General features: G+C 44.3%; 9 protein-coding genes across 13 annotated transcripts; 6 read left to right on the top strand and 3 right to left on the bottom strand.

The window, feature by feature from the left end:
* The first annotated feature begins 197 nt into the window (after nucleotides 1–197).
* On the top strand, nucleotides 198–2523 carry LOC120449383 (transcription initiation factor TFIID subunit 6). 3 transcript variants are annotated; one of them, XM_039631819.2, is made up of 5 exons: nucleotides 198–1155; nucleotides 1220–1389; nucleotides 1448–1903; nucleotides 2017–2254; nucleotides 2317–2523. In XM_039631819.2, exons 1-5 carry the CDS (start codon nucleotides 271–273, stop codon nucleotides 2401–2403), a joined length of 1836 nt encoding a protein of 611 aa, XP_039487753.1. In that variant the 5' UTR covers nucleotides 198–270; the 3' UTR covers nucleotides 2404–2523. The 3 variants fall into 3 exon arrangements, with proteins under 3 accessions (XP_039487753.1, XP_039487752.1, XP_039487755.1); XM_039631818.2 differs by having other exon boundaries at nucleotides 2017–2260; XM_039631821.2 differs by having other exon boundaries at nucleotides 2017–2523.
* A 120-nt stretch (nucleotides 2524–2643) lies between these two features.
* Nucleotides 2644–4877, top strand: LOC120449762. 2 transcript variants are annotated; one of them, XM_039632399.2, is made up of 3 exons: nucleotides 2644–3107; nucleotides 3172–3190; nucleotides 3962–4877. In XM_039632399.2, the coding sequence occupies exons 1-3, from the start codon at nucleotides 2904–2906 to the stop codon at nucleotides 4261–4263; spliced, it is 525 nt and encodes a 174-aa protein (XP_039488333.1). In that variant the 5' UTR covers nucleotides 2644–2903; the 3' UTR covers nucleotides 4264–4877. The 2 variants fall into 2 exon arrangements, with proteins under 2 accessions (XP_039488333.1, XP_039488332.1); XM_039632398.2 differs by having other exon boundaries at nucleotides 2645–3107; nucleotides 3947–4877.
* An 8-nt stretch (nucleotides 4878–4885) lies between these two features.
* On the bottom strand, nucleotides 4886–6451 carry LOC120449763 (general odorant-binding protein lush). The gene is made up of 3 exons (XM_039632401.2): nucleotides 6169–6451; nucleotides 5951–6101; nucleotides 4886–5883 (listed from the first exon to the last, which is right to left on the bottom strand). The coding sequence occupies exons 1-3, from the start codon at nucleotides 6388–6390 to the stop codon at nucleotides 5795–5797; spliced, it is 462 nt and encodes a 153-aa protein (XP_039488335.1). The 5' UTR covers nucleotides 6391–6451; the 3' UTR covers nucleotides 4886–5794.
* A 942-nt stretch (nucleotides 6452–7393) lies between these two features.
* Nucleotides 7394–9495, top strand: LOC120448300 (trypsin-1). The gene is made up of 5 exons (XM_039630239.2): nucleotides 7394–7828; nucleotides 7997–8145; nucleotides 8203–8339; nucleotides 8388–8967; nucleotides 9127–9495. Exons 1-5 carry the CDS (start codon nucleotides 7741–7743, stop codon nucleotides 9397–9399), a joined length of 1227 nt encoding a protein of 408 aa, XP_039486173.1. The 5' UTR covers nucleotides 7394–7740; the 3' UTR covers nucleotides 9400–9495.
* LOC120448299 (lon protease homolog, mitochondrial) lies at nucleotides 9418–13273 on the bottom strand. 2 transcript variants are annotated; one of them, XM_039630236.2, is made up of 9 exons: nucleotides 12810–13273; nucleotides 12422–12677; nucleotides 11917–12358; nucleotides 11731–11860; nucleotides 11368–11672; nucleotides 10889–11311; nucleotides 10105–10833; nucleotides 9853–10042; nucleotides 9418–9792 (listed from the first exon to the last, which is right to left on the bottom strand). In XM_039630236.2, exons 1-9 carry the CDS (start codon nucleotides 13155–13157, stop codon nucleotides 9556–9558), a joined length of 3060 nt encoding a protein of 1019 aa, XP_039486170.1. In that variant the 5' UTR covers nucleotides 13158–13273; the 3' UTR covers nucleotides 9418–9555. The 2 variants fall into 2 exon arrangements, with proteins under 2 accessions (XP_039486170.1, XP_039486172.1); XM_039630238.2 differs by having other exon boundaries at nucleotides 11917–12304.
* Nucleotides 13274–13790: 517 nt separating this feature from the next.
* Nucleotides 13791–14615, top strand: LOC120448266 (glycosylphosphatidylinositol anchor biosynthesis protein 11). Its single transcript, XM_039630188.2, has one exon. It carries the CDS (start codon nucleotides 13875–13877, stop codon nucleotides 14583–14585), a length of 711 nt encoding a protein of 236 aa, XP_039486122.1. The 5' UTR covers nucleotides 13791–13874; the 3' UTR covers nucleotides 14586–14615.
* Nucleotides 14616–14729: 114 nt separating this feature from the next.
* LOC120448265 (trafficking protein particle complex subunit 8) lies at nucleotides 14730–19916 on the bottom strand. Its single transcript, XM_039630187.1, has 8 exons — nucleotides 19671–19916; nucleotides 19165–19326; nucleotides 18178–19102; nucleotides 17872–18120; nucleotides 17355–17817; nucleotides 16356–17268; nucleotides 15871–16296; nucleotides 14730–15710 (listed from the first exon to the last, which is right to left on the bottom strand). Exons 1-8 carry the CDS (start codon nucleotides 19834–19836, stop codon nucleotides 15055–15057), a joined length of 3960 nt encoding a protein of 1319 aa, XP_039486121.1. The 5' UTR covers nucleotides 19837–19916; the 3' UTR covers nucleotides 14730–15054.
* Nucleotides 19917–20282: 366 nt separating this feature from the next.
* On the top strand, nucleotides 20283–21448 carry LOC120449670 (histone chaperone asf1). Its single transcript, XM_039632270.2, has one exon. It carries the CDS (start codon nucleotides 20590–20592, stop codon nucleotides 21244–21246), a length of 657 nt encoding a protein of 218 aa, XP_039488204.1. The 5' UTR covers nucleotides 20283–20589; the 3' UTR covers nucleotides 21247–21448.
* Nucleotides 21449–21829: 381 nt separating this feature from the next.
* Nucleotides 21830–25560, top strand: LOC120450519. The gene is made up of 2 exons (XM_039633594.2): nucleotides 21830–22014; nucleotides 22077–25560. Exons 1-2 carry the CDS (start codon nucleotides 21935–21937, stop codon nucleotides 25459–25461), a joined length of 3465 nt encoding a protein of 1154 aa, XP_039489528.1. The 5' UTR covers nucleotides 21830–21934; the 3' UTR covers nucleotides 25462–25560.
* The last annotated feature ends 75 nt before the right edge of the window (nucleotides 25561–25635 follow it).

The following is a 25635-nucleotide window of genomic DNA, read 5'->3' as shown; positions in this document are numbered from 1 at the left end:
TTATAATATTTCATATGGGGTTAATTAACGTAATCTTTGTACAAAGGTACTATTAGTTTTTAAGCTATTGAAGCTATATATTTATTATAAGATTGTATTTCCTTACCTGAAATCGAAAAAAATCAAAACATAAATTATCACAAAACAAAGTATAGCGGGGAAAATAAAACGACAAAAAAAGTCAGAATAGCTAGATTTTAATTAGCGGTGTGTACACACTGGCCGGGCAGCTCGGCAAATATTATTTGTTTATTTGTAAAAACCTGTAAAATGAGTGGAAAACCGTCCAAATCAAGCAGCGCCTCCAGCAGTATGCTGTACGGCTCCAGCATCTCGGCGGAGTCCATGAAAGTGATTGCGGAAAGCATCGGAGTGGGCTCCCTGTCAGATGACGCCGCCAAGGAGCTAGCGGAGGATGTGTCCATAAAACTAAAAAGAATTGTTCAGGATGCGGCCAAGTTCATGCACCACGCCAAGCGGCAGAAGCTCTCAGTGCGAGACATCGACATGGCCCTTAAGGTCAAAAATGTGGAGCCGCAGTACGGCTTCGTAGCCAAGGACTTCATTCCATTCCGCTTCGCATCTGGCGGAGGACGGGAGCTGCACTTCACAGAGGACAAGGAAATTGACCTGGGAGAGATCACATCCAGCAACTCTGTAAAAATTCCCCTGGATCTTACCCTGCGCTCCCATTGGTTTGTTGTGGAGGGAGTACAACCCACTGTGCCCGAAAACCCACCGCCGCTCTCGAAGGATTCCCAATTCTTGGACTCTGTCAATCCGGTTATTAAGCTGGATCAAGGCCTAAACAAAGATGCGGCTGGCAAACCCACCACCGGCAAGATCCACAAGCTGAAGAATGTGGAGACCATTCATGTCAAGCAATTGGCAACCCACGAGTTGTCCGTGGAGCAACAGTTGTACTACAAGGAGATCACCGAGGCCTGCGTGGGATCGGATGAGCCGCGACGCGGTGAGGCGCTGCAGTCGCTGGGATCCGATCCAGGGCTGCACGAAATGCTTCCCCGCATGTGCACCTTTATTGCCGAGGGAGTTAAGGTCAATGTGGTTCAGAATAACTTGGCGCTGCTTATTTACCTCATGCGCATGGTTCGTGCTCTTCTGGATAACCCATCGCTGTTTTTGGAGAAATACGTAGGGCATTTTTTATTTCACTTTGTTCCTTTTTTCTCATACAAACGATGATGTCTCCGCATAGCTCCACGAACTGATACCCTCGGTGATGACCTGCATTGTCTCCAAGCAGCTGTGTATGCGCCCGGAGCTGGATAATCACTGGGCCCTGCGAGACTTTGCCTCCCGACTGATGGCTCAAATCTGCAAGAACTTCAACACCTTAACCAACAATCTGCAAACCCGCGTCACCCGGTAAATCGCATCCAGTCAAAGTTTATAACTCTTTAACATGCATTTTCCTACCCTTCAGCATATTTAGCAAGGCCCTGCAGAACGATAAGACGCACCTGTCCTCGCTGTACGGCTCTATTGCAGGACTCTCGGAGCTGGGAGGTGAAGTCATAAAAGTTTTCATCATACCCCGCCTTAAGTTCATATCAGAGCGCATTGAACCTCACCTGCTCGGCACCTCCATCAGCAACACTGACAAGACCGCAGCAGGCCACATTCGCGCCATGCTTCAAAAGTGCTGTCCCCCCATTCTCAAACAGATGCGCTCCGCACCAGATACAGCGGAGGACTACAAAAACGACTTTGGCTTCCTAGGGCCGTCGCTGTGCCAGGCAGTAGTGAAAGTTCGAAACGCGCCCGCCTCAAGCATTGTAACCCTGTCATCTAACGCGATCAACACGGCTCCCATCACGAGTGCAGCCCAAACAGCAACAACCATCGGACGAGTGTCCATGCCCACCACACAAAGACAGGGGTAAATATAACTTTTTGTATTAATGTTAACTTAGATATTTCAGTCTTTTTCCATGTTAACATGTTACCATGTTTTTATGCTCATACTAAGCTGCTGAATTATTCTTCTTTTAGAAGTCCCGGAGTCTCATCCCTGCCCCAGATAAGGGCCATTCAGGCCAACCAGCCGCAGCAAAAGTTTGTGATAGTCACCCAGAACTCGCCGCAGCAGGGCCAGGCAAAGGTGGTGCGGCGTGGCAGCTCCCCGCACAGCGTGGTGCTCTCCGCGGCCTCCAACGCGGCCAATGCCTCCAACTCGAACTCAAACTCGAGTGGCAGTCTACTAGCAGCTGCCCAGCGGAGCAACGAGAATGTGTGTGTTAGTGCCGGTAGCGAAGCGCCAGCAGTTGATGGTATAACAGTTGAATCTTTCAGAGCACCCTAGACGCCAACTCGCTGATAATTGAGACGGAGATTGTGCGCGCACCTCCCGAGCTGGACGATCTCTCGCATCTGGAGTAGCCAGCTTAGTTCGTAGTCCACATTATTATTTCGTATGCAATAAGACAAAGAATGCGGGATCCAACCTCAAAACTATGTAACCACACTTAGAGAAAGAATATTAAAACATTATTTCCACAAGTTTTGTATAATTAATTTTGGTTCCCCTTAGGTTTTAAATTATCTTTACTCCAGCTAAAAAAAAAAATATTATTCAAGGAATCCTAAACGGAATAATAAGGTACAGTAAATTTCGGTTGAAATCAACTCTTTTTTTATCTGTGCAAATTCACTGCTCTCCCACCCTAAATCGAAAGCTTCCCCACGCAGTCAGCACGCATGTGCGGGTATGGGCCCCCAAGTGGCTTGCTATTGATTTCTCCAGCGCATTCCTGGGTAAACGCACAAAGAGCTCTGCTCAACACTCCTTGTAGATACCCATCGCAGGACAGGCAAAGCTCGGAGCGGTTCTGACTGGATTTTCAAAGAATAAAGAGGAATTATCAAAAAACAGAGGAAAGATGCATGCCAGATTTGCGGATCCCGAGCCAGCGTCCCCGGACAGCGTGGATGGAATCGAAACGGAGTCACTGGAGGCAAGGATTGAGGCCTTCAAGCAAAATCCCCACAACATGGCCGCGTTGCGGGAGGCGCTCGACGATGTGCTCCTGCGGGCTGAGACGGAGGCCAACAGGCGAGCAGTAGAGAGCCAGAAATCGCAACAGGTTGAACACATATATTTAATATTCGTCTTCGAACTAACTGAAACACTTGTAACTTCCTTTGCAGGGCAAGGAAAAACGACCGAGTAAGTATACGCAGTGTGGTTTAGTACTTTACGCTTCTTGGCTATTTAGATAGTGTAGGGCTTTTCCTTATTGAGCACTTCAGCAACCCTTTACCAAGTGCTGGCTGCTGAATATGCTCTTGTGCACAAATCGTTTTTCTTTGTCTGCGAAAATCGAAGCAGAGATAAGGGTTCTACAATAATGTCTTGAGCATAGACCAGGACTACGATTTTTTTTCGAGGACTTTCGCGGCATTGAACTCGCTTGTCACTTAAGAGGGCCCATAGGCTTAAAGCTGGTGAATGAGATTTAAATCTGAAATATTGGAAATTTTATGTCAGTAACGCAAAAAAAGCAAGAAAATCGAATTTTCAATCTTCGTGCTAAAATCCATAATACAGAAGATTTTCTGATAAGGAGAACCTTTGCGTAATATTGTAACGAACTTCTTGAGTTTGAAAAGGGATCTCTGAACTTGTTAGATATAAATGGGCTGCTTTTACCGGTGGCGGAAACAAAATGATCTAACTAACTGATGACAGCGCGACCGGTTTGGGCCTTCTCAATGGTTGTTAACAGGTGGCAATTATAATGGAGGAAAACAGATAATTAATAACTAATAAATGCACTCGCACGCCATTTTCACCCATTTTCCTACTCAAGCCAGCTCGATTGCATGACCATATTTTGTTGCACTTAACTCGTGTTTTGCGTATCACTGATCTTTATTTCCGTATTTTTGTACTTTCTGCGCCTCGCATACACTAATCTCTCAGGTTTCGCCATACCAGATTTTAGGAACGGCAAGGTGGTGAATCGCGCCCGAGGATTCGTGGTGCGGATCTTTGATGCCATATGCAATTGTGCCAACAACAATGCAGCGGCGGCCACGACGCGATTCAAGCTGAGAAGCAACAGCAGCGGTGGCGGAGGAGGAGGTGGAGGAGCCAGCGGAAATGGCAAGCGTCAGCAGTCCCAGGATGAGCCAGAAACCCTAGTGCTGACCAAGAAGAAGCCTGCTGGCGAAGGCAAGAAAAAAAAGGGAGTCAGCATGGCCAATGACGTTCAAGCCGGCGTTCGACTGATGGACTAAGCCAGCTATAATGGCTATTAGTTGGCCATACAGTGGGAAACATAATCAAAATACCACCAGCCCTCCCTAGACACAACTTTTACTCAGCAATCGTTTCCTGTCATCCTACCACTTTAATGGGTCTTGTCCTTTCGGACATTTTCTACGCTCAAACGTCTTAAGCACAAACCAACTTCCATGTCTTCCCTGAAGACCAAGTATATGGTTTAAGATTAGAAGGCCTGCAAGGAATCTTCATATTTCATACAATTTCCTGCGGAAAACTGAAGCTGCGCTTATGGAAAAGCTTTAGCTCTCTACTTTATTATTTGATATACCTAAATGTGATCCCAGATGGTAATGTTAACAAAAACTCAACTCGAAGCACAAGCAACTTCTAGGTTAGTTATGAAAGGAGAAAAACCCTATACGACTTGTGTATACACTCTCCACCTCTCAGACATCATTCGATCCCACGCACAACACAATCAACGGCATTACACAATCCCAATGGAGTCAAGGGCTTGCCTAAAAACGAGCATGTCGATCTCCACCTAATATTAACTATTATATATCAAATTATATACTTATATCTGTATGACTAGGTGTGTACGGAACCACCAACCTATTTAGATGTGTGTGTAGCAGTTAAAAATATTTCCAAACCAGCTAAGAAACGGTTCAATATACAAGCATTAATGTGTACTGATTTTATATACAATGTACTAACTACTATATATGTACGTGTGAAGGTTATTAGACTCTTAGTTGTTTACACAAACCAACGTCTAAACGGCGCACAGGTTTCCTCGACATCCTCATCAACGTCATCAACTAAATCTGCACACACGCTCTAATCGGATATATTTTTGTGAGACCCTTTTTGAGAGATCTATAACGACACTACTCTATACCGACCCGAAATTTAAGATATCGAATACGATGAATACATAGCTAACGAAAGAACTTTGTACACAGATTTGCAAGGCAACCATTTTTTGTATAAGATTTTGCATTTATTTTGTAAACTCTAGAATGCAAAGATCTCCCTAAGTTTGAATGCGTTGCTAAGCCAGTTGGGTATTTATAAACTACAAAATGTATAAGTGTGCGTTCTGCGAACATAAATCCATTGTATTTAGTTAATAATATCAGCAATAAACTATAACATGTTTGAAATCAATGAGGTGTTCAAATCTTTGTTTGTCAATATATAATTTCAGATTTAACTTGATTAAAATCGGACGACTTTGTCATAGAAAAGTAGGAATAGTCGGAAAATTGAAAGTAGGATTGATTAATAGACAAGAAATTTTAGTTTCTTCCTATTTTAATAGGTATATAAGCTTTTTTTAATGTGTAAATTTTGGTTTTAATTGAATCAACAGCGTAAGTAAGGGTATCTTCATTTCCTACCATAATTCAGGTTAAGATTACAAGGATTTCTCAATATAATTTGATGATTTCAACATACACATGATTTACACAGAAATCATATTAAAATTGATCATTGAAGAATAAACCTGAATAAGCTCAGTTCTCAAAAACTTTTTTAAGGCCACTTGAACCTATCATCGGAATTTTCAGAGAAGCACTTAGCTGTTTGGTAGACCCTCTCGCACGATTCCTTGAATTGTTTATCTGCGAAAATATATAGATATATTTATATATACGTGGAGCTATGGAAGGTAAATGTAAGTGTAGTTACACGTATCTCTGCAAGCTTCTACGGATTTCCTGGACATCTCCATCAATTCCGGGGGTACCAGATGCGGAAGTTGGGCCAGAGCCTTGGCAGCGTTGAACTCCCCCTTTTTATTCACAGTGCCCGCCATCAAGGACACACACTTTGTGTAGCACTAAAAAGTAGAAGGATTTTATTAAAAGCAGCTATAACTGTTGCCTAGAAACGCGAACCGCACTCACCATGAGATCCTGCGATGGCGGAAAACTGAAGTCGCCCACGCGAAGTCGATCGAGATCTTCTGTTTTAAGCTTAAACTTTGGTGCACAGCCATTCCTGATCATGTCTAGCGAGGTCAAAAACTGGTCCATCGTCATGGCCACTCCAGGATCGGGAAGCAGGAGTATCAGCACTTGCAGGACGATCGTCAAAACAGCGGAAGAGCGTCGTCTCCAATGCTTCATGGTGGCGGATAGCAAAATACGTCGAGAAGCCACGTCGTGGCAGAGTTTTATAGGTGGTCATAGTGGCAGGGAAAGGTGGTAATTAAATCGGAGGGTTTGGTAATTAACTAACGCACTTGCACGCCATTTGACTTGACTATGAAGTTGTATTTGCACCATTTGTATGACATGAAAATTTTCGAATTTTAGAGATACCCGCTAAATATACACTAAACCAATTTTAAACCAATTGGCAGGAGAAGGTGTGTAAACAATTCACAGAAAACTTTCGAGGATAGGTTCAATTTTAAACAAGAGTGCAAATCAAGTATCCAACCTTTATAAATAATAAGAATATAAATAATAATATAAATTAAAGGGTCTTTCGAAATAATATTTATCCTAATATAATATTTTTATTATTTGTCAAGGATATTTTTGACTATTTGCCGCCTTCTATTTTAAACACATTTCTTAGTAAATTTATTTGTTATTCGTCTTATATTTCAATGAAATATTCTACCAGTTAGAGTGCACCCATTCCATTGTCTTTGCCTCCTAATGACCCAGTACTAATATTTGTATTACCTTCAAATTAAAATGCTAAACGGTAAAGTGTTAAAATCATGACACGGGACTTGTAAATTTCTGCAGAGACAACAAACTTCATATTGCAAATATTTTCTCAGATTCCGGTTCTGCCATGCAATTGATTTATTATTACTGCTTTGATGTGCAAGCGTCAAAATGCAATTAAATAGAGAATATATCTTGAGTACTTATAAAATCTTCCTTAGTATTTCGGAGATGATACTTCTATGGAATCAAAACCCACCGAACCGGATCATTTGCGATGCACATCACGTTCTCCTCGGATAATACAAATTGATCATCATGGGCACTACTTTGCCCCTGGCAACATGTTGCCAAGCTATTGCCAGCAACATTGAGATAATACGAAAATAAATTGGGCCTAAGCTGAGCTCATAAGCATTAAAGGGGACCGCGTCTCAGTGGCTCGCCTTCCGCCCTGCAGATAAGCCAAGTACTCGGACTAACTCGGAATATTATATAATACTTAATAAATAAGTGGCGGTTCCCATCCAGAATCTTTTGCCTGGGAACTGATGAGAGAGACGCGAGCTGCCTGAGAGCCACTTTGTTAGCCAGGAAAACCCAATAGTGTCAACGCATTGAACAAGTTCAACAGCTGTATTCAAGGCAAGTCGTAAGTTGAGCCGATCCGAGTCCGGCTTCCATATCGGAACAGTAGCTTTCGCTGCTGGAGAACTGCACAAAACAGAACTGATTCAGCGGGCAACGGAAGCGACACGCGATTAAGTCCCAGGGCACTCGCGAAAATACCTCAAAATGAAGGCCTTTTCTTGGGCATTTGTGAGTTTACTGGGCTTCATCCCGCATTGTACAGTCGCCAATACTTTATCCAGTGATTTTATAGGTGAGTTAAGCTGGGTTTGTTTGCTCTCTGTATTCCCTAGAATCTTGACCTGCAGTCAAGATTTAGCTAATTGCCATATTTATGTCGGAGTTAAATCGCTAAGATTATTTCACAAAAATAATTGTTATTTTTATCACAAATTCTAAGAAGCTAATATATACCACATAGATCTTCTCGACTTTAGCGATAATGCTGAGTTTCAATGGGGGGAGCCCGAAAATCAGGTATACGAAAATCGCACTGGGGAAAACCATGTCGTGAGTTTCCTCTCCCGACATCGCCTAAACAAGCGGCAGGCTCCCACCTCGCAATTGCTGGTAAGTGTGTCCCTCCTGCTCATATATCGGTATGGTTGCTATAACTATTGACCGCAGGAGAACAAGGATTACGGATCATGTAGCACTCCTTTGGGTGAGTCCGGACGATGTCGCCATATTATCTACTGTCGCATGCCAGAACTGAAGAATGATGTCTGGCGTTTGGTCTCTCAGCTTTGCATCATTGAGAAAAGGTATGTGGCCTTCTTCTTTAGTAGACTTAAATAATATTTCAACTTTAGCTCCATAGGCATTTGCTGCACTGACCAATCGACGAGCAACCGATTTAGTCCGCAAGTCGTGACCAATACGGACGGGGATGAGCCGCGTATCGTTAATAAGCCGGAGCAGCGAGGCTGTGGAATCACCTCCAGGCAGTTTCCGAGGCTTACTGGTGGACGGCCAGCCGAGCCAGACGAGTGGCCCTGGATGGCGGCCCTGCTGCAGGAGGGTCTGCCCTTCGTTTGGTGCGGTGGGGTCTTGATCACCGACCGCCATGTGCTTACTGCCGCTCACTGCATCTACAAGAAGAACAAGGAGGACATCTTTGTGCGTCTAGGCGAGTACAACACTCATATGCTTAATGAGACGAGGGCGAGAGATTTCCGGATTGCCAACATGGTGCTCCACATCGATTATAATCCACAGAACTACGACAATGATATTGCCATTGTCAGGATCGACAGAGCTACTATATTTAACACTTACATTTGGCCAGTTTGCATGCCGCCCGTGAACGAGGATTGGTCAGACAGAAACGCCATTGTCACCGGTTGGGGCACCCAGAAATTTGGCGGACCTCATTCCAACATTCTCATGGAGGTGGGTCAAATTTTAAATTTATATACAGCGTTTTTTATTATGTTCTTAAGCTTGCCATTTTTTATATTGATCATTATTGATGAAGGCATGGCATTTGCAAAGAACTCTTGCTTAAAATAAGAAAATATACGAGCAACTATTTATTTATCCTTACATCAGGTTAACCTGCCGGTTTGGAAGCAGTCTGATTGCCGGTCGTCATTTGTACAGCACGTTCCGGACACCGCCATGTGCGCCGGATTTCCGGAAGGAGGTCAGGATTCGTGTCAAGGCGATAGTGGAGGTCCACTATTGATACAACTACCCAACCAACGTTGGGTCACAATCGGCATCGTGTCCTGGGGCGTCGGTTGCGGACAGCGGGGTCGCCCCGGTATCTACACTCGAGTGGATCGCTACCTGGACTGGATTTTGTCTAACGCAGATATCTAGAATATACGCAGTACTATCTTCAGTTCGATGGTACATTCAATTTACTTGGCATTAGGATTAACAAATGCTATGGTCTAAATACACTAATTAACCTGATAATGATCGATATTTATAAAAACTATCAACACCCGTTACACCCCCAAGCTAAAGCTAAGACTAAGGCCATGTTCCCGACTTGGCAGCGGCCGCACTGGAAACCTTCTGCAGCGGCTCCTGCTCCACAACATTGTTGGTTGTCGTTTCAGTTACATCAGTAAACGCTATCTTGTATACGTCCTCGTAGGTAGTAGCAAAGTGAACCTCTAGGCCTTCTGTAATGTACGTGGGCAACTCCTCGAAGTCCTTCTTGTTATCCACAGGCAGGATAAGACAATTCACTCCACTACGACGGGCCTGAATGAAAGATATTTAAGATGTACACATAAATAGCCCATTTAATTATTTTTTACTTACTGCAATCGTCTTTTCCTTAATACCACCAACGGGTAGCACTTTTCCCTTCAGGGATACTTCGCCCGTCATAGCGACGTCTTGGCGCACCGGCTTCCCAGTGGCCAAGGAAACGAGAGCAGTAATAATGGTGATGCCAGCACTGGGACCGTCTTTCGGTGTGGCACCTTCAGGAACATGGAGGTGAATGTGTCTGTAAGATAAGTATTTAGAATAACAATAATATTAAAATGCAAAGTAAAAATTAAAACTTACTCTTGCTCTAAGAACAAATTATTGGGTTCGAGCGAATACAAAAAGTTGCGCGCCACCGTTAAGGCTATTTGAGCAGACTCCTTCATGACATCTCCCAAATTGCCGGTGATGTGCAGCGATCCACCAACAGCATTCGGATCTGTTTTCGGCCCCTGGCGTATGTGACGTCTTGAGGTTTCGATGTAAAGCGATGACCCGCCCATGGCCGTCCAGGCCAGACCCATGACTACACCCACCGGTGTTGTCGCGTACATGCGATCTGAGCTGAAGATTTGTTTGCCCAGGAATGTGGTCAGGTTATCAGCGTTAACCGGGAAGTGTTCGCCTTCCTTTTTGACCAGTCGGAAGGCAACCTTGCGAATAACTTTCTCAATATGCTTTTGCAGGTTTCGCACCCCGGATTCCCGGCAATAACTGCGGATCAGCATGTTTAAGGCATCCTCGGAAATGTTGATTTGCTTATCCGTTAAACCACAGTCCTTCATTGCCTGTGGCATCAGATACTGACGAGCGATGGCAATCTTTTCCTCGGCAACATACCCAGACATCTCAATCAATTCCATGCGATCTCTTAACGGCTCGGGTATAGTGTCGATCACATTAGCTGTGCAAATAAAGAGCACTCGCGAGAGATCCACTGGCACATCGAGGTAATGGTCCAGGAAATTCGCATTCTGCTCAGGGTCTAGTAGCTCTAACAATGCTGAGCTAGGATCCCCCTGGTAGCCCCTGAATTAGTCATTTATTAGATTGCGGTATATATTAATGTTAGCTTTTTACTTACTTGCCGATCTTGTCCACCTCGTCGATGAGTACCAGAGGATTTTCAATCTTGGTCTTCTTCAGGCACTGAATCAGTTTACCCGGCATGGCGCCCACATAGGTGCGACGATGACCCTTGATCTCGGCCACGTCTGTCATTCCGCCTACACTGAAGCGGAAATACTCGCGGTTCAAAGCGCGCGCAATGGACTTCGCTATGCTTGTCTTTCCCACACCAGGTGGTCCGTGGAAGCATAAGATTTTGCCCTGCGTCGAGCCCTTAAGAGAACTGACGGCAATGAATTCCAATATACGCTTTTTGATATCCTCCATTCCATAGTGATCGTCGTTAAGTATTTCAGTGGCCTTTTCCAGGCAGAGATTTTCGGTGCTGATAACGCCCCAAGGTAGGGAAGTAAGCCAGTCGAGGTAATTTCTTGTTACACTAAAAATAAAGAAACATATAAGGTAAGCTATATTCAAAATATTAAAAGTACTCACTTAAACTCGGAGCTGTGACTTTCTAGGAAGTTCAGCTTGGTGAGCTCTTCGTCAATTACTGTCATAATGGCTTCGGGAACCACTTTATCCTTCAGCTTTTCGCGGTACTTTTCACCAATGGCATCCTTGTCGTCTTTTTCGATGCCCAGTTCTTTTTTGATAACTTTCAACTGCTCCTGGAGTATATATTTGCGATGCTGCTGCTTGACTTTTTCCTCTACTTCACGTCCAATTTTTTGTTGCAGTCTAGACAGTTCCAACTCCTTTTTGAGTAGAGTTAATGCCAACTGTAGACGTTCTGGGATCTGGAATAATGATATATAAATAATATATATATTTTCGATATAAGTTTAATTAAATTACATCGGTTTCCTCAAGGATTTTTTGCAGCTCAGCTGGTTCTCCAGCGGAAAGGGAAGCTCCCAAATCGCACAGATAAATGGGGTTGTCGACAACTCGTTGATTTTGATGCAGCATCTGCTGTAGACTCTCCCTGGAAAGTGTGATAAATAATAGATAACTTGGTATCTATATAATATTTGGACATACCTATACAAGGGATTCATTGTGATTATGTCCCGAAGGGTCTTAATTATCTCCTGAGTTAATGCCTTGACCTCTTCGGTTTGTTTATAAATCGGTTGCTTAACGTTCTCCACTTCTACAATTAGAACAGGTTGGGCGCTAGGCGTAGATTGACTGGCATTTCCTTCCGTCTCAGGTTCCACTTTTTTTCCTTCTGTTGAAGGCTTTGGCGAACTCGATGACTCGACTTTGCCTGATTTCAGTGGCGGCTCTAGAGTCTGGTTTTGTGCAATTTCTTCAGCGGCCGCCGATTCACGTGATTTTCCGGTCCGATTCCTGGGTATTCGGCCACGAGGCTTTCGGGCTGATTTTATAGGCGTAGCATCCGCTTGATCAGTGCTTTGATCTTCAGCTGGGATTTGTAATTTTATATTAAATAGAGGATAATGCAAAGTTGTCATTTTCACTAAGGGCAGAAACATACGTCACATATCTGGGCGCTTAGTGGGTGTGTGGAAAAAATGCTTACCGGGCTTAGGAGGTGGCACGTCCTCTACCACCTGACCGGTGATTCGAATACGACGGTGGGCCACCACAACCATGCGCAGCTTATCACCCAGATCCTGCAGTTCTTGGATTTGGGCAAATGTTCCGAGATTGTAGACATCATCCAAATTGGTTATAAGCTCCTCTTCGCCATCAGTTTTTTTAAGAAAGACGCCCACATAAGGTTGATTCAGCTTGACTTTGCGACGCAGCAGATCCATGATTATGGGATTGGATACCTATTAACACATCGAATTTTTCGGAACCGAAAGATTTTAATAGTATTACATTTTTAAGGCGTACTTTTAAATAATCTAAAAAAATGATTAGAAGCCTAATATACCACTGCATCCAGTGGCATGAAACCATACCTCCACAATCTTCATGAAGCGGGGAAAGAGAGGATTCTTGCGCATGGCCAACAGCGGGAGATGTGGCCAAACGTCAGGCACCGCCACAGTTGCCGGAAGCTGGGGATCCCGATCGGACATAAGTTCGGGTCCCTGACTCTCCGACATAAGATCTTCGTCAGAATCATCCCGCTTGCGGCTGTAGAAGCGCTGAACCATCAAATTGGCTCCGTGGAATCGCTGGAGACGCAACGACCGATCCCGGCTGTATTGCATCAAGGAATTCTGGACGGGACGATTCCGGGTCCACACTGATGCCGAGGCGATGCCCCGCATTATGGGGCGCACTCGGATAGCGCGGGCTAACATATTGAAAGCAATATCCACTCGCAATTTACTTAGAAATAACTAGAAATGGTAGAAAAACAATTTGCAGTCCAAATGTGTGGTGAGTGATTATGTGACGGCTGGTGAAATGACAGCGGCTGGCAGTGCTGCATAACGATTTTGTCTATTGTTGCACAGTGGTACCGGTAAAATTTCAAAAATTTATAGCAATCTGCCAGGGAACATAACTAGACGCACTATAAGCATTATTGCCATCATGGAAATCATTACATAAATATATTTCAAACAAACAGATATAAAATTATACCTAAGGTGAATACAATGTTTTATGCAAATCGCGTATGTTTATGTCTTTTTGACTTAAAAATTGTAAAATATATGTATTGTTAAAATTTAGTTCAAAAATTGCTCGGACTTCGTTTTTGTTCTACAGCGCCTTTCGTCGACAACGCGGTGAGATGTGTTATGTTAACAATTTCTATTTTTATTTCATATTTTGAATTTATATTTTTGAATTTAGTTAAATGCACCCATATGCAAAACAAATAAGTTAAATAAATAAATATAAAATGAATAATAATTTTTTTGGGCAAATTGGTAAATTATATTTTCCTAAATTTTGTGTTTTAAGCCCACAGTACATTCAGTGTTGATAACCGGCGAAATACAAACGGAAGGGAGAAAAAAATATAAACGACATCTAAGATTTAACAAAATTGTTTTTATCTGCATTTAACAATGGTTTCCCGCTTTGACCAACAAAAGACCAAGCACCAGCTCTTCCACGTGTCCCTCAGCCTTGCCACCATCCTGATCTGCATGGCATACATGCAGTATCGCCGGAATTGGGCTCATCTCGGCAGCTTTTGGGACTCTCTGGTCGTTCCTATTGTTTTCCTCGGAGAGATTCTAAAAGTTATACTGGCTCGCTTCTACGGCAAGGTTGACGATGGCGTCCTGACCGCTAAGCAGCGTCAGAAAAAGAATTCGTACTTTACGCCGCGGGAGCTCGTCGGAGGATTCACCCTGCAGTTCCTGTGCACACTTCTCTACGCCTTCATTTGCATCATTTTGGGAGCCCCGGTGCTAGGCAACTATGAGCAGACTTTCGTCTTGGCCTTACTGATGACCTTGTTGACGGTTTCCCCTACTGTTTTCCTCCTTGGAGGCGGTGGAGCCCTTCAAGTGTGCTTCTGCGAGAAGCCGGACTTTGTGACCAAGTGCGAGGACACTGCTCTGAATCTATTCAAGTACAATGCACTGGGTGGTATTCTGGGTGCTTGGGCCGGGAGCGTGGTGGCGCCGCTGGACTGGGGACGTGACTGGCAGGCTTATCCCATTCCGAATGTGATCGGAGCTCTCTTGGGTAGCGCTCTCGGCAATATATACGCTTGTACGCATGTCCTCTATGCTACAGCCCGAGTTTACATGACCAAGAAACGCACTTAATTTTAATAATAAATGCTTTTAATTCTGCCACAAAGATGAATATATTGCGCTGCCACTGAGATCCACTCATCCACCAAGAACCACGTCATCATCTCGTCTAGTCAGCAGCTTAGAAACTACCAAAAAGCAATTAACACTTTAATGTTACATGTTAAGCATATTACTAGCGTGTATTCTTAATGAATTCTTTTTTAAATCAATCAATTAATAAACTAACAAATTATGAATTTAACCAAAAGCTGTAATGACCCATAATTCCTATCCCATTTAAAACTTGTTTTCTGTTTTATGCGCGGCTTAAGAATTTCGTTCAAAAAAGTGGTTACATTTGGGCCTTGAGATCTAGTCTATGCTGTGGTGTTCGACTTTAAATCTTGAACTCAATGAAATGACAATACCATTTTTTAGCATATCATAACTGATAGACGGATAACAAATAATGATTTAATGACACCATTTAAAGAACATCTTAAGCTTTTACTGCCATTACAAAGCTCTCATCTTCCAGTAGACACCGTTGGCCAACATAGTTATCATTGGGCTCCCAGTAGTCTTCTTCATCAGCATCAGCCAAGGGTTGCCAAGCATCCTCATTATTAACCGCTCCCTCGGGTAGTGGAAACTCCCGTCGGTTATCTATTGTGTCGTCAGAAGAATGTCTTCTTCGAAGGAATGACGCTGTTGGCGCCGCTGGACAGTGTCCAGTCTCAAATAGTTTGTAAAGCTTAATAAAGTGCAAGCCACAAGCCAAGCGCTGCCCCTCCTCCCTAGCTACCAAGGCGCTCCAGCTTAAGACCAATGTAGCGTGTGGAACATAGTCCGCTACGCTTGCGTTGAACTCTTCCGTCGAGATGTTGGTATTGAAATACACCGTCTCTTCGTTAGTGAGGAAGCTGTGCGGGTCGTGTATCGATGGCATGTGCTGCTCCACCTGCTGAGCGTGCTGGGCTGGCTGGATCTTCAGATGGGATAGTCGCGAATCAAGCAATGTTTTAATCGATGGAATGTCTTGGTATTCTTCTTGTGTGTCTTTCTCGAGAAGGCGGCACTGGAAATTGCAGCATATGGAAGACTTGAGGCACTGTGCTCCCGCCTGTCCCGGTTTGACTCCCATACTGTTCATTACTGTAAGCAAACACAAAATAGATTCATTAAAAATCCCATGTATCAGTGAAATGTCTGAAACTTAGATTATAAATGTAAGGTATAATTCTCAAGGGAATTATTATTATAATTAAAAGCTTATTGATGATCAGAGATCTGTGTTATCAATTAGTTAACTTACTGAATAACTTATCAGGATTCAATTTAAATTCCTTGGAGTACAGTGAAATTGAGTTGATGTACACTTCCGTTCCATCCACTGAATGCTGGTTTCTAACGTTTACATCTAGCCCTAGTTCATTGGTCACCGCATTGCTGACCACACAAGTGGAGTCTGCCTGCAGGCAACTTTCCACCTGCAGCTGCCAAATATGGCGAACCAATCGATATTTAATGGGTGAATTGGCTATCGTTGGCAATGAGTAGTAAAAGAGTAGGCGTAATGTAAAGAGTCCCGCCTGGTGTGGAGCCTGCACCCACAAGGAGATGGTTTGAACTTGCTGGGCGTCAAGAGCAGCCAGTCCAGGACGGTTTAGTAATCGATAAACTCGTTGTCCCCGGATTTCCTTGTCCTTTACAAGCTTGTCGTTGGAAAGATTACGAAGAGCTAAAAAACAATGTAAAATATGAAAATATATTCATTAATAAAATGTATTATTTACTCACAACTCATCATAGCCAGTGGCATTTGGCTGTGCTGATCCAAAATGGATACACAGCGCGGGTTATCGCATCCCAAATAGATCTCCTCAATCGGAGCAATTCCCAGATTCCGAAGGGTAACATGAACGGGAACAATTTCACCAGCCAAAAGTCGATTGGGAACGGGAGTAAAGCTTACATTCATGGAAGGTAGTTGGGGAACCAGTTTGATAGTCAATCTGTTGTCCAAAACGGTCTGCGAAGATTGCTTGGCATTGTGAGGCCTGATCTTTTGCGTTTCAAACTGTAAGGTACCCAGAAGGCTGGCTGCAGGATCCGCACTGGCTGCTACTCGACAAACGATTCCCAAAACATTCAGACGTCCAGTCAACTTGGGAGTCAGCTTAAAGTGCAAAGTTTCTTCGGCCTGTTCAGCCAACTTGATGGAAGCCACGCAGCTCGTTTTGACTGCTGCTCCTACTGCTATTTTATTATCACTATCTGATGATTCCTCATACGTACAGGCGTTGGAGAGCACCTCATCATTGTCCAAAGTAAGTTTCCACAGTAGATCAATCTCGGATAGGGCTATTCCACATCGCACGCTATTTGAGAGGGTAACAGCTAGCTCAATGGGTTCACCTTGCACGGCAACTGGAGTTTCCAATGCAGGCTGCTGCTTAGTGTACAAATATCTCGAGGGTTTAAAGACAAAGGGCTTATTATTGGCAGCCGTGATCACAAGCATCTCCTCAATCTTGTTCCAAATGGGGTCATCTGCAGTCAGATTTGAGTTGATTTCTATGTTGGTGGCCGGCACATGAGGTGCCACAGCCGACGGTGATTGCACTAAAGTAAGAACACGAACGGAAGATTGCACTACTTGGGGTAAAGCGTGTGGTAGTAAACCCAGCTCAGGACTTCGCTTAACAAGTTCCTGAAAAAATATAAATTAGTAGTCGATTATATTGAGATAGTTTAATAAAATATGGTTTTATAACCATAAGCAATTTACAAACTTACATTTTGAGTCTGAATATACTCCTTTAAAAAACTGGTCTGTTGTTGGGCACTTTGAAGGCTTCCAGGTCTCAATAAATGGGCAAAAGATCGACTAGCCTCCTCAAGTTGTTTTAGCATATAGGCCTGCTTGGCCACCGTATATTGAATGTGATCCTCAGCCAAGCTCCATTCGCGCTTTTGAAAGACCTGGTAGGCCTGGCGATAACAACGATATGCATGTTTCCTTTGTCCAGCTCGGGAATAACGATTTCCGGCCAGCACAATATGGAAAGCATACTTCCTGTGCATTGGCGGTTGCGTCACCAAAAAACAGTACGCTGCCTGTTCCAGCAAGAGGGCTGAGCGAAGATCTGATTCCTCATTGGTCATGCGAATCAATTGCTTGGCCACTTCGCTATATAGTCGCGCAGTTTTTAAACATTCCATGCTTAGGAGCGTAGCTCTAGTGGCAAATTGCTGCAATCTGCATTAACAAAATAATAGAATGTTGTTGATCTAATTCGGACAATTTGCTTACTTGCACACTGTGAGATAACACACAATTGCATCCTCCATGTAGTCATAGGTCTTTCTTTGGGCAGTACCTAACATAAAGGCGGATAGGGCAGCCATTTCCAAAGCTCCCGCATAGTATTGCCAGGCTGAGTCCGCATTGAAGTCTCGTTTTGCTTGGTGGTAGGCTTGGAAAGCCAAATTATAATGACCAAACATGAAATAGAGATCGCCCAACTTTCGTGTTTGGAGCTCCGCAGATTCATTCGTGTAGCTGTGAAAATTACGGTTTACCATTATAATTTAATTATTTGAACAAAATTAATCTTACATGACTGCATTTTGATTGTTTGCTCCTGCTCCCGGCTTGCTAGTGACAAACCACCGTTTCGTAGCGCTTAACAGAGACTTGCTGACACCCTTTTTGTTGGTCACTCCTTCGGCAAGAATAGCTACCAGATGCTCAATATAAGGAATCAATGCTCGAACAGCATAGTCCTGGACAAAGTGTCTCAGATTGTCAATGTCCCGAGTAGTAAGGCACCCGCCGTGAGGAGCATCCGCCTCTAATTCATTTCCCCAAACATTGGGATTGATGGTTTGAGAGGCAATACTCTCGCTGCTGATGCTAAATTTCGAGTTAATCGCCTCTGTGGCGCTTTCCTGCATGGGACTCAGCGGATGAAGCATGGCCAGATCGCTATCTTGAGCACTGGATCCTTCCAGAAGCTGGGACATTTGCATTGCAGGCATAGATATGACAGAAACCGCCTCCTGTGGCGATTTCGGTGCACTAAGATCCGTCGAGGGTAGATTTGCATCACCTTTGGGCTGTCTTTTTATAAACATTGCCCAGTGATCTGGAACCTCAGCTGCACTTTGAGAGTCCAGCGAATTAATCGACACCAGAAAACACTTGCTGTCTCCGAAGGTGGATTTAAGCAGCTCGAATCCCTGCTGTGCCTTGGACAAGTCTCCCTGACTGGCTTCGTGCAGCACCACGTAACTATTTAGGACCTCGGTGGGATGGAACCACTTGGGCAGCTTTTGAGGCGTGATGCTCTGCATCTGCTGCACACGTTGTCCCAGTTTGTGGGCGGTCTCCACGATCTGCGGATCCGCGCTGGAAAGCACCAGCAAACAGCTTAATAGATGTCGGGTGAACTCGTGATCCGCCGGGAACTGCACAGTTAAAAAGGTCTCACGCCACTGCTCGAACCATGGTTCCGACGTGGGCAACTCAAGGTCTATGCCAGCTGTAGAAGAATGGTAAATTAATTTTTTGTTTTTTTTTGTTTTGCATTGGTTAAACGCTAACCTATGGTGGCCAGTCTAGTTTTGTCGTTGTGGGCATTGGTCACAGACTCATTAAGCATCTTCCTGGCCAAAATTGTTTGGGGCGGCCGCCAGTCCACATCACAGAAGTTAAGGCGAAGTCCACGAACCGATACACTCGTCCCGGAAACATCGCGAAAGTGTGCTAAAAAAGGGTATTCAAAATTGTTTAACTTTATGTAGCTTAGATTGTGTTGCTTAGTTTGTTAATACTCAACAAGAGTTATTTTAAATCATTGATTTTCGCTAATTTTTATTTCAAAACACTGTGCTATTCTAGATAGGATCAAAGATTACTATCTTCTGAACTTTAAACATGTCATCCACAAAATAAAAACTTTAAAAACCAACTTTGTTGAAAAATGTTAAATAACCAAGCGAAGCGGATGGGATTTCCTTCAATTACCTATTTGCTTGGCCGCGTCTATACCTTGTTTACCTCACCCGTACGTCCCTCCCACTCCAACAAATTACATCCCATTCACTCACCATCATTTGGCAACTTTGCGAACGGCTGCAGAAGCTCCACGAAGGAGAGGTTGTTCCGGTGGCAAATCTCGTCCGCCTGTGGACTGGACAGCACGCCGATCAGCGGCGAGAATATGTTCCGGATGATGTCGCGGGCATTGTAGCTTTGTCCCGTCAGGTGCAGCATTACTCTAATTATTTACAAAGAAAATACAGAACACCACACAACAATTGGGGGAGCAGCTGGAGATGACACTTAATGCTAAATTTGATCGATATCGCTACGTGCAGAAAGCCGACAGCTGTTTTCAGCGCAAAAGTCGACCGCTTCTTGGTTCAGAAAATACATAAATTCCTATATATATATTCCTATATTTACATATATTTCTTACTTATTTGTGGTTCATTTTGTTGTTACATGGGTATTTTTTCCATTTTATTACTCCGAAAAAATTTCCGAATCTGGTTTTTATTTTTAGCTTCATTTCGTGTAAAGGCCAGTTGTAATCAAACGAATTTATTAGTAGTTATTTTATAAATATTAAAAACTCAATCATCCATCAACTATCATTGTATTTTGACATTCCGAAACTTGTCGTGGTGAATTTTCCGCAACCCTTGCGTCACAGAACGGTCACACTGAAGCGCGGGAAAGCAGTCAGCTGTCACCACAAAATTTGTGAGAAAAGAAGCGGAATAATTGCGATATATAAACTCAGAATAGCGACAGACAATTGCACGAACCTGATTAATATTATAACCAAAACAAATTACTAGCATTCCACTACGAATATCAAGTGTTTGTCGAGCGTTTGTCAGGTGCATTTCGCAAAGACACGCAATTCCCTAGAGGGGCTAACCCAGAACCTCTGAAAAAAGCGCGCCGACGAAGGAGTCTTGAAATACTTGGTCTACGCTCTGCAATCCTCGAGGTACAGTCATGGCCAAGGTGCACATCACCAATGTGGTGGTGCTGGACAACCCAAGCAGCTTCTTCAACCCCTTTCAGTTCGAGCTGACTTTCGAGTGCATAGAGGAGCTGAAGGAGGATCTTGAGTGGAAGATGATCTACGTAGGCTCGGCAGAGTCCGAGGAGCACGACCAGGTGCTGGACACCATATACGTGGGACCTGTGCCTGAGGGGCGACACATCTTTGTTTTCCAGGCGGATCCGCCAGACGTCAGTAAGATCCCGGAACCGGATGCGGTGGGCGTCACCATTGTCCTGCTCACCTGCTCCTACCGTGGCCAGGAGTTCGTTCGCGTGGGCTACTATGTGAACAACGACTACGCTGACCCGGAGATGCGCGAGAACCCGCCAACGAAGCCTCTCTTCGACAAGCTGACTCGCAACATCCTGGCCAGCAAGCCCCGCGTCACCCGCTTCAAGATCAATTGGGATTACGGGCACATAAACGGGAATGGAAACGGCGTGGAAAACGGTCATGAAGACGAAATGGTCACCGATGGACCGTCTACATCGGATGCGGCTTCAGTTGTTGTCCATCCCGAGGATGACAACAGTCTGGCCATGCCCATCGAGAATGGGATTAAGGCCTTGAACGAGAACTCCAACTCACTGGCCATGGAATGTTGAGAGCTGCCGGCAGTCCAAACAATGACCATACCAACACACTGTCTCTCACTCAAACCAACATGGGCTACAATGGATAACATGAGGGATACCCCGATTCGGAAGCTCTTAGCAGTCCTAGTTCTCGTCCCCCTATTTACTTCTAAGTAATTAATAATTAAAGCAAAAATATATGTATACATTAAATTATTTCCTAAACTATGAATTTTCTTAGCTATGTATGACTTTTCTCTGAATGCACTCATTAGCGTTTAAAGAATGACTATTACCTTTTTGTCAAAGTTAAGTTGGCCCTGTATAATAACAATTAACCATTTCTTGACAGAAACTCCGTTTTCAATAATTGCGTTTTGTACAGAATTGTACTGAATGAAAGTAATTTTACGGTTAAGTAAAAATGGGGAATTTAACCCAGATTAGGAGAGAAATTTAAGATTATCAGAACGGTATTAGACAAAATGTTTTTTTTTTATTTTTATAGTTTCTAAAAATATTTAAAAATTTCTATTTTTGTTAAGTTGTACTTTTTTTTAATTTGGACTTCACATTTGCTCGAAATTCGGTTAAAACAAATAATGTTGGATCAATACTTCCTTTCTGCAATTTTCAGCAAAAATTCCAGTAGAACAAAAACCGAAAAAAAACTCGGAAAATTTTTGCTGTACAAAATTTAAGTAACAGACATCTGAGGATGCCGATCAGCCAACAGGATTTTGGCCGTTTGGTCAGCGCCCCGAGCTGTCGCATTAACAAGAGCAATTCGAGCAATACGTGGAGAGTACTCCAGAATTTGGCTAATGCTTTTACTGATCCGTTCTCCTGATCGTCCTTAGGTATCTCAGCTATTCTGATCTAGATCTGGGTGGCAAGTTTTGCGGTGGAGTATCTCTGAAGGCGGAACCTAGCTGCGATCACTGGAAGTTCTGCGAGAAGGTGCCCAATCGCTCAGACGTGGAAGCCGACTCCTTAGGCAGTCCTGTGGGACTCGTCTGCTCAAATGCCACCGTAAACAATCCCTGCGGAAGTTCTCCCAAGCAGGAGGAGGCGAATGTTCTTAACTTCGCCACCTATCTAAAGGCATTCGCCTTGATTTATGTCCTGCCAGAAGTGGACTGGACGGCAGAAAAGATCGACATGCTGCTGGAGGAGGGCACGGATTTATTTCGAGCCAGCTCGGATGTAAATCAAGGGCACGACGACCGAGACGAAAACAAACTGCTCGAGCCAGAGATCTACACCAACGAAGAAAAGCGGATCAAGAGAAATTTTAACCTGGAAGGCCACACCTTTACTTTGGCTTTGGAACCCCGCTATTTGGGGGTAGGATCAAAGTCCTTTGAGCAGCAGCCCGAGCATACCATCAACAATCTAAGGACTATTTTACAGAATTTCTTTAAGTCGAGCCGCTATTGTCTTCTTCTCACCCGTGTGGGTCACTTGCTAATCTGGCGGCGTAAAAAGGTTTTTTTCGTACTGGACGTGAAGGGCAGAGGCAAGGACGACCTGGCAACCGTAAAGGATAACGGAGTGGCAATGCTAGTGTGTCTGAAGTCCATTGATAATGTTGTCCATCTGGCCAGCAACTTGAGCGGAATCTCTCCGCAAGATGAGTTCAGTATCCGGGAACTGGTGGTTGTGCGCCTAGAAACCCCCGATGGACGCATCTACATGCGTGACACTAGCCACCGTTCCATCGAATTCAAGGTGGTAAACAAGAGTTATGCCTATCTGAAAGGCACTTTGCACCTATCTTTAAACGGAGACGATCCAGTAAGGAATCGCAGTAGCCTGATGGTAGCCGTGGGCTCGGTCCTGGCTAGCAAAATCGATCATCCGGCCAACTGGGACACTAATATGCTGGATCGTTTAATCAGCTATGGAGTGGAATTGTGCAGAAGTTGCTGGTCGGATTGCTTGAGGGATCGACGCCCCATTGACCTGGACACCTTTCCCACCCAACTTAGAATAGGACAGTTTGTGTTGGAACTCAAGCTGATTCCGAATGTGAGAACGGGCCACTGGAAGTGTGGCGTCCGCATCATTGGTACCGAATTCGAAGCTCACGTGTCGGAGGCCCTCAAGGAATTTCGCAACGTTGTGTTTCAGATTAATAATCAGATGTATGCCATTTGGCTTAAGGATGGGTTCTATTACCTCGTCGATCCCTATCGCCACACCGTCGTGGGCACCCATGTGGCGGAGGACAAGGCTGAGGGCGCCAAGTGGGCCACGGTGCGCATGTTTCGCGACCAGCTGACCATGCTCAGCGTGTTCCACCAGCTGCTAAAGGAGTCCAACCGGCAGTCTGCCTACTATGTCCACGTGGTGCGTATACGTAATCTCGCCGAGTGTCCAGAGGGATACGCCCTGGCTCCTTTGCCTGATGATAAGGACAACTGGGAGGTGAATTCCCTGAACGAACCCATCTTGTTCAATGAACAACAAGGCGTCAGAGTGTGTAACAAGTCCCTGGCACATATCAGCGACTATGAGGAGGATGTGGTCAGTCTCACTGCAGATAAATTCGACATTGATCATTTCCAAATCCTTGATGAGCAACCGGATGCAGGGGCAGAGTGCGAATTTTGCGAGGAAGAGTTGGAAATGCGCACAGAATCGTTAAAGAGATCAATTAATACGAGATGTGAACGTCGCATAACGCCCAGCAAAAATACTTATTCGAAAACCACAATTGCCTCTCCCAAAGGGAAGCAAGACATAAGGGACACCGCAGGGAAAATGTTGCTTACAGTCAATAGGACTGCCAATAATGATACTCCTAGGCTGGATAATAAGAGCACGGCATTTGCTAAGTCTTCTAGACAAACGGGTGACAGACTTTCTTCCCAAAAATCACATGGACGTACCAGATCTAGAGAAAACGTAACAAATAGGATTATAAAAAGAAGTGGGCACCACTTAAAGCAAACTGACCTCGGAAACAATTCTCCTCCATCAAAGCCTTCTGTGAAGTCCACACCTTACGTAGGGCCACCTCCTGGCAGGATTCCGAAAAGAACAATAAACCCTATGGAAGTTGGCGGCAGATCTTCCATCCGTTCTCCAAACAACACTCTTGTACGTTCCTTAACAAAAGAAGAGGCATCTCCTGAGGGGACTATGAAACACAATAGACAATTCAAAAGACAAGCTGGAGGCATGTCTTCTATAGATCCTCTTGCCACGTCCCCCAAACGTTCAAAATCTAGAGAAGGGTATACTCGTTGTAGAACTGTAAAAATGATGAAGTCCTCCAGACAGACTGGGGGCACGGCTGCCAGTTCTCCTCCGGAAGTGTCCTCCCTACAACACAAATCCAAGGAAAAGGATACTTCTCCAAAGATTATGATAAAATCCGTAAATACTAAGGAAACTGCTTCTCCTGTAAAGCCCCACTTACGTTCCAAGTCAAGGAACAGGTCATCTGGTAAGTGTTCTTTGCGGGAAACCCCTTCAAAGAGGATACGTCCCACAGTATGTGATTCCACGGGAACAACTATTTTTGGCACCGACTCCGAGTTATTAATCCCCAAGGAAGTCATTGGTAAACGAACACAGGTGGTCAATAAGGAATCAAGCAACAGAAAAGGAGTAACTACCAGCAGGGGAGTAATGCTCCTACGAAAAGCAAACATGAATAAGACCACCACCATTGAGACAAAAAAAGAAACTCACATACTCCAGCAATCCGTGGATAAGTCTAATAGTCTGGGAGTGGCTCCTTTGGTCTCAGCCCACTTTAATACACCGGCTGTCTCCAACTTTGTTCACGAACTAGAACAAAAAGAAGAACCGCCTTCCCCAAAGATCCCCAGATTTCCTGGCTTTAGTCGAGTACCCCAGCTCCTGGCCGTGGCTGGATCCGAGAGTGGAACGGTGGAGAGCCTGAACCGGGTGCTGTGCTCCGCCTTCAAAGTGGCCAACCGGGTGCTTACGATGACGCCGTGGGGCAACTATGTGGTCTTCAGGCATCACCCAACTAACAGGTCGGAGTCGGCGGCCACGTGGTTCTACGTTTTCGATGGCTGCACTTGCGACATCGATCGCTTTCGCCACCTCGATCTCTCTACGGGAACTGCTGGCTTGATCGCATTCCGCAAGCAGTCCGAAGTTGTGTGCCACATTATCGATTCGCGAGAGGAGAAGGCACTCCAGATGCTTCGCTCCGGTCAGGACGCTCCGCCCCATAAGAGGATGCAAAGACTGTTGGCTTGTTGACACTAGAAAGTATCGCCTTTAGACAAAATTAAATTTGTAGTGAACTAAACAAATTTAGAAGGAAATAATGGCAAATATAAATTTGATTTTGAAATCTTATTTTGATTGTAAAGAGCTCTTAATTTTATATGACTTATCAATGAGACCATATTAGAACGTTTTTATATCACAGGC

This window comes from Drosophila santomea, chromosome 3L (genome assembly GCF_016746245.2).
Source record: "Drosophila santomea strain STO CAGO 1482 chromosome 3L, Prin_Dsan_1.1, whole genome shotgun sequence".
Classification (NCBI taxonomy): Eukaryota; Metazoa; Arthropoda; class Insecta; order Diptera; family Drosophilidae; genus Drosophila; species Drosophila santomea.
The sequence above is the reverse complement of the archived record's forward strand: the minus strand, read 5'-3'. Positions and strand labels throughout refer to the sequence as shown.